General features: G+C 51.0%; 1 protein-coding gene across 1 annotated transcript in view; it reads left to right on the top strand.

The window, feature by feature from the left end:
- The window catches only part of GTSE1 (G-2 and S-phase expressed 1), a 35817-nt gene that overhangs the window by 12276 nt on the left and 16178 nt on the right, over positions 1 to 7363 (top strand). The window contains exons 5-6 of the mRNA XM_011984049.1: positions 323 to 446; positions 2494 to 2874. Coding sequence (XP_011839439.1) covers positions 323 to 446; positions 2494 to 2874 — 505 coding nt within the window. The remainder of the gene's footprint in view (positions 1 to 322; positions 447 to 2493; positions 2875 to 7363) is intronic.

Here is a 7363-nt window from a genome sequence, read left to right on the forward strand (position 1 = left end):
GCATGAGCTCAGCTCACTGCAACCTCCACCTCCTGGGTTCAAGCGATTCTCCTGCCTCAGCCTCCCAAGTAGCTGGGACTACAGGTGCCTACCACCATGCCAGGCTAATTTTTATATTTTTAGTAGAGACGGGGTTTCACCATATTGGCCAGGCTGGTCTCAAACTCCTGACCTTGTGACCCGCCCGCTTCGGCCTCCCAAAATGCTGGGATTACAAGCGTGAGCCACCGCGCCCAGCCAAAAGCCCCTTACTTTTGCAGACATAAGTTACAGGTAAATAATGAGATCTTTGCTGATTCTGTTTTTTCACATTTTGCCCCAGTTGGGGCTGAAGAAGACCCTGTTAAAAGCACCCGGCTCTACCAGCAATCTCGCAAGGAAGTCTTCCTCAGGGCCTGTTTGGAGCAGGGCATCCAGTGTGTGCACATCCCCAGCAGCGGGCAAAGGTGAGGCAGCCGGCATCGTGCTTGGACCCACATCTGGCCAGGTGAGGCCTGGAGTGCTGCTGAGGCCTCGGAGACTGTTTCTACAGAACCACTCAGGCTCAGCAGGACGTCCCGGAGGGCGTGCTGTGTGCGGTGGACCAGGCTGTCGGCTGAGTCGCTGTGCCTGCCCTCAGTGCATCTGTCCCATGAGGAGGGCACAGTCAGATGGGTGGCTTCAGTCTAGGGGGTACACACAGCCAGAAAGCGTGTATGATATCCCGTGCCTGAGAACACAGAAGGAATCAGGCTCATGTCAATGCCATGAGACACCAGTTTTAAAATAGGACTATTCCAGATAATTTATGGCATATGGCCCCCATAACTCCTGGGTGCCTGTTTAAATCCACGCTCCCACACCTGTTTGAGGTCAAGCCACATTTCAACCTTGCCGAGCCACGGCTGCCATCTAGTGGTAAGGGAAAGCCTTCGCCTTTCTGCTCTTCAGAGCGAAATCCTCTTGAAGGTGCATTGGCCGTGTGGAATCTCGGGGTCGTTCAGGGCAGCACGGTGTGGATTGTGTTCACAAAATGTAAAAAGTGGGCCTGGTGCAGTGGCTCACACCTGTGATCCCAGCACTTTGGGAGGCCGAGATGGGTGGATTGCTTGAGTCCTGGAGTTTGAGACCAGCCTGGCCAACGTGGTGAAACCCTGTCACTACTGAAAACACAAAAACTAGCCGGGCATGGTGGCGGGTGCCTGTAGTCCCGGCTACTCGGGAGACTGGGGCACGAGAGTCGCTTGAACCCGGGAGGCGGAGGTTGCGGTGAGCCGAGACTGTGTCACTGCACTCCAGCCTGGGCGACAGCGAGACTCCGTCTCAAAAAAAAAAAAAAAGAAAGAAAAAGTGTGAACTCTAATCAGATTGATCTGATCTGGAATCCTGACTCTGCCATTCTGTGATTAAGAGAGGTTTGTGTCCTTATCTTTATAGACTGAGGTGACGACCTCCTGAGCTCAAGCAATCCTCCCACCTCAGCCTCCTGAATAGCTGGGACTACAGCCACATGCCACCACACCCAGCTAATTTGTGTGTGTGTGTGTGTATGTGTGTTTTTGAGATGGAGTCTCGCTCTTTTGCCAGGTTGGAGTGCAGTGGCGCAATCTTGGCTCATTGCAACCTCTGCCTCCCGGGTTCAAGTGATTCTCCTGCCTCAGCCTCCCGAGTAACTGGGACTACAGGTGCCCGCCACTACACCTGACTAATTTTTGTATTTTTAGTAGAGATGGGGTTTCACCATGTTGGCCAAGATGGTCTCGATCTCTTGACCTCATGACCCGCCCGCTTCGGCCTCCCAAAGTGCTGGGATTACAGGCATGAGCCACCACGCCTGGCCCACATTTTTGTGTTTTTTGTAGTGAGGATGGTCTCACTATATTAGCCAGGCTGATCTCGAACTCCTGGCCTCGAGTGATCTCCTGCCTTGGCCTCCCAAAGTGTTTGGATTATAGGCATGAGCCACCACTCCTGTTCCTAAAGTTTTTCTTTAAGAATCCTTTACCAGATCATCTGTGTATATTGGTAGCTCAGTATTTATTATTCTAGTTTATCTGGTCTTCTATTTTAAATAGTGCTTATAGTTAATATGACCCAGACTCCTTGTAATTTTAAAGGAATCAACCAGTAACAATTGCATCTTTTTTCCCTGTGCCCTGTCCACCTCTGTGACCAGACAGATGAGACATGTGACTAGACTATCCCCTTCCATCTGCTCAACTAATGTAGATTTCTCCTGCCAACATAATCAACGAAGACAGGAGAGCTTGAATTTATGCATGCTTTTGTACATGTTAGTAATGATTTTGAGAATAAGTACCTTAGAATACACTCAGCTAAGCTAAAAGCTGCCTGGGCCGTGCTGTGTTTGATGATGTTGCCTGAAGGGCTTATAGAATATTTTTAATGTGTCATATGTTTAAGGTAGATGAGCTAAAGACAGCATAACTTCTGTGTGTTTGTTAAATAGCTGCCTAATTTTATAATGTGATTTTTGTGTGTATACCCTTCTAGCTAAATCAAGTGAATTTGCAAGTATTCCTGCAAACAGCTCCCGGCCTCTGTCAAACATCAGCAAGTCAGGCAGAATAGGACCCGCCCTGCTGCGGCCCGCTCTGCCTGCAGGCCCTGTGGGGGCATCCTCCCAGCAAGCCAAGCAGGTCGATGTTTCCGGGCTGGCAGCAGAGCAGCCCACAGCGCCCCGCTCAGTGTCCCCCACCCAACCCCAGACTCCGGAAGGTGGAGGCCAGTGGCCGAACTCCAGTTCCACTTGGTCAGAATCTTCTCAATTGAATAAGACTAGAAGTATCAGACGGCGAGATTCCTATCTAAATTCCAAGACAAAGATTATGCCTACTCCTACAAATCAATTTAAAATTCCTAAGTTTTGTATTGGTGAGTAATAGATACGTTTTAATGTATCTTTAAAATATTGAAGAAATTCCATTTAAAGTTTTAAACAATTACTGATGGCAGTGACAGTGTTTTTAGTTCTTTCCTCCAACAGTGCTTTCAAGTGTGACCTGCTGTCTTCTCGCCCACTGTTTTGGGGGCTCAGTGGAGGCTCCCAGAATGTCTTACGTTCGTTCTTGTGTGTGTGACACCCCGGAACTCTTAGGCTGCTTGTAAGGTTTTCTCTTTACTGTTACGGTCAGCAATTTGATTATTATGTGCTTTGAGGTGGCTTTCTTTGCCTTTATCCTGCTTGGAGTTTCTTAAGCTTCTTTGATCTGTAGGTTGGTTTTTCTTCATCAAATTTGGAAAACCTTGGCCATTATTTCTTTAGCTATCTTTGCATCTTTCCACTTTATTTCCTAGAACTCTAATCACATCTGTTTCAGGCCTCTTGACGTTGTCTTACAGAACACCGAAGCTCTGTTGTTTTTTTTTTAATTTCAGCCTTTTTTCTTTTTCTTTTTTTTTGTTTTGTTTTTTATTTTTTGTTTTTTGAGACGGAGTCTTGCTCTGTCACCCAGGCTGGAATGCATTGGCATGATCTCGGCTCACTGCAACCTCCACCTACTGAGTTCAAGCAATTCTCCTGCCTCAGCCTCCCGAGTAGTTGGGATTACAGGTGCCCGCCACCATGCCCTATTAATTTTTTTTTGTATTTTTGGTAGAGACGGGGTTTCGCCATGTTGGCCAGGCTGTTCTCTAACTCCTGACCCACCCACCTTGGCCTCCCAAACTGTTGGGATTACAGGCGTGAACTGCCACACCCGGCCCAGCCTTTTCCCTTGAGCTGCGGTTTGGGTCGTTTCTGCTGTCAGATACCATTTCTTCTGCAGTGCCTAATAGCTGTGACGCCCATCCAGTTAACTTTTCGTTTCTAACATAATAGTTTCCCCTTATTCCTCCTCATGGTACTTGGGTTTTCTTTTACATCCTTGTGAGCAAATTGATAATCGTTTTAAGGTCTACGATTCTTCTCACACCATCTTCCACATCATTTTGGGGTCTGTTTCTGTTGACTAATTTTGTTTCTGGGTTTTGGCCTCATTTTCCTGCCTCTACGTTTTTTACAGGTTTTTCTTGGTTGTTGGATATTGTCAGGTGTAGACTTTTGAATGTCTGGATTTTGTTGTCTTTCTCTGAGGAGTTGGGTTGGGCTTGGCAGGCAGTGAAGGTGCAGATCATCCTTCTGAGGCTTTTTATGCTTTGAAGTGGTGGGTCTAGAATAGTCTTTCCGCCTCCTGCCACCGGCGCCCTTCCCAAGGCCTCTGCTGCATGCCCGTGTGTCCCGCGAGGCCACTGCACTCCGGCTGCTGCAAGATGGCGGCCTCGCGGCCCTCTGAGCTCTGCTCGTTGCTCCCTGGTAGTTGCTCTTCTCTTGACCTTGAGGACTCCTGCCCTATACCTGTGCACTGCCTGGTGCTCAAGCCAGAGACTCGAGATTCCCCTTGGGTTCCTAGAGCTCGTTCTGTCGGAGTAGCCCCCTCCTCTCTAGTTTCTGGCCCTCACGTTGCAGCCATCTCAGCCTTCTAAGCGCCAGCCACTGCCCTCTCCAGTCACTGAGGCCACCAGCCCCAGCAGGTGTCTGGCCAGTAGTGGGTAGGTGTTTGTAAAGTTTCCATGAATTACTCGAACAATTGTGTGCAATGCAGAAAGTTCTCAGAGCTGACTTAAGGTGAGAGGAGCGTCCTGGCCTCCTCTGTCAGGTAGATCTATCTGCCCTCTGGGTGCTTCAGGATTTTAAGTTCTGGGAGTGCCAGCCAGCACAAGCAGCCTGTAACTCCCAGAAACCACACTCTGAGTCCTGCTGTAGGAACAAGCTGTTCTGCTGAGTGTCTTCTCTGTGCTGGAATGCTTTGGGGGACAAGGGACATCCTGGTAAGACAGACCTACTCTCACGGAATTTCTGTTTAATAGGAAAAGACACGAAATGTTATCAGATGAGCAGGCCTTCAGATCCTAGGATAACGAAGCGACTAAGAGAAGATGGTGTCCTGGGGCTGGCGTGTTTGGGGAGGAATTTGCATCAGGTGGTTCTTTGGCAAAGATGGTCAGGAGGCGACACGGGACTGAGATCTGAACCAGGACACTGAGGCAGCTGGTAGGAAAGCGCAAGGGGGAGCACTCCAGGCAGAGGCAACGGCGAGTACAGAGGTCCTGGGGCAGGAAGGCACGGGGCGTGCTCCGGGAGCAGCTCAGGTGCTGGAGGATGGGAGCGCAGCCACTGTGGTCCGGATTCCGCATAGATGTGCGACAGCTGGTCGGTACTCCTTGGTGTGAGGGACCCAGACTTCTTCCATCCTGTGTTGCTGTGATGAGCTTCTCGTCCTCGTGGTCTAGTGTGGCTGCACCGGCTCTGGCCCTCATACCTCCCGGCAGGAAGCCTGTTTAGGTGAAGAAGAGCAAATCCCCACCTTTCAAGGACTCACTGCAAGTTTTCTCTGTCATTCCATTTGTGTCCCGTTGGTCACCACGCTTCCCTGCACAGGATGCTAGGACACATTGTCTTTATTCTGCACACAGCTGAAATGTCTTACTGAGAAGAAGAGGAAAGTAGCTGTTGAACAAAAATTAGCAATCTCAGCCAGTCAGTGACCGAGGGGCAGGGTAAGAAGAGATGAAGACAGAGGGGCAGCCCGAGGCCGGCTCGCAGAGCGCCGCGTGACCAGAGCGGGCCCTGGAGTACCGTCAGTGCAGGAGGATGTGCCTGCAAGAGATTAGAGCAGAGCGACTTGACCTTCAGAAGATCCCTCCATAGAGGGAAGAGCAGAGTCTCTGGGCGGGAGCGAGGTGGGGAGGGTAATGCAGACCTCGTCCTCACTGTGTCGGGGAGGAGGCTAGTGCTGGGGAAGGAGGCTGGGGCGCTGTGGTCTGCCTGACATTCTGGTAGCTTAGGGCCCATGTGGCAGTGTAGAGAGGGACTCGAGTGGCCCTGAGGTTCTGGCAGAACCTGGGTGCTGCCGCTCATGTGACAGGAGGGCTGGAAGAGGCAGCGGGCAGACTCCATGGCCCCATTTTGGAAGTAGTGAGGGTGAGAGGCCACTTGGGCTGCCACTGAGGGGTGGAGCAGGCTGAGAACTCAGAGAAGCCACAGCTGGAGACCTCAGTGTAGGTTTCAATAGCAGAGAGCTGAGTTTATAGAGATGGGAGCTGTGGGCTGGGCACGGTGGCTCACGCCTGTAATCCTAGCACTTTGGGAGGCCAAAGTGAGTGGATCACCTGAGGTCAGGAGTTCGAGACCAGCCTGGTCAATATGGTGAAACCCTGTCTCTACTAAAAATACAAAAATTAGCCAGGCATGGTGGCACATGCCTGTAATCCCAGCTACTTGGGAAGCTGAGGCAGGAGAATCACTTGAGCAAGGAGGCAGAGGTTGTAAGTGAGCCGAGATGGTGTCACTGCACTCCAGCCTGGGTGACAGAACGAGACTGTCTCAAAAAAAAAAAAAAAGAAAGAAAGAAAAGAAATGGGAGCTAGGATTGGGTGGGTTCTTCAGGGACACCCTATGGCCCAGGTCACGTGGAGGTTTGTTCAGTAGTGCTTGCTTCTCTTCTGCCTGAATGCCTGGAGCCGGGACATGTGTCTGCCATGTTTCTCCTGATCACATTGGCACAAATTTTGGCTGGTCTCCACAAATGTCGGCTGGCTGTCAGGCTGCTTGATGCCACAGGACTTCTGCTAATCCCAAATTCCCTGTTGACTTTGCCCTGTTTCCCAGACCGTGCCCCTGGGGGCTCCTTAGGCACCTCTCAGATGTGCATTTCACCTTCAGCAGGCGGTTCCTCCTCTCTCCACGATGCTGGGAACAGGGCTGTCTCTTGCATGCCTTTGGTCATTCATCAGGGTCAAAACTGGTCCCACAAACTCAGCACTGGCCGGAAGAGAGGCCCCAAGGGAGTGGCCACGCTGTTGGGAACACACAGCTCTGGGAGGCACGTGGTAGTGCACTCTTTGGCTGAGAGCACTGGTGGTGTTGCTCATTGGCTGTGACACCAGCTGTCACTGTGGAGGAGAGGTGAGGGCTGAGGGCACTCATAGCGTGGTCTCTTATACACATCTAGATGTGTATAAGAGACAGTGGTGGTGTTGCTCATTGGCTGTGACACCAGCTGTCACTGTGGAGGAGAGGTGAGGGCTGAGGGCACTCATAGCGTGGGACCACATGAGCGGTGCCCTATAGTGGAACCTTTCATATGTGCATTTTCTCAAAATACTCAAGACAAGCAGCATTCGTTGTAAAACAGTCCAGTGACAAATGTTGCTATTCACTCTGCGTCCACGCTGCCGGGTCACCCAGAGGATTGAGACATGGAATTCTGGGTACTGGGAGCTGCAGTGGAGCTGCGCTGTCCGGGTTTAGGGAAGAGCTGATGTGGGCCTGGGAGGCGCGTGTGCGCATGCTTCCCTAGGGCAGTCTTGAGGGTGTCAGGAG

The sequence above is a fragment of the Mandrillus leucophaeus genome, unplaced genomic scaffold (assembly GCF_000951045.1).
Source record: "Mandrillus leucophaeus isolate KB7577 unplaced genomic scaffold, Mleu.le_1.0 Scaffold26, whole genome shotgun sequence".
Classification (NCBI taxonomy): domain Eukaryota; kingdom Metazoa; phylum Chordata; class Mammalia; order Primates; family Cercopithecidae; genus Mandrillus; species Mandrillus leucophaeus.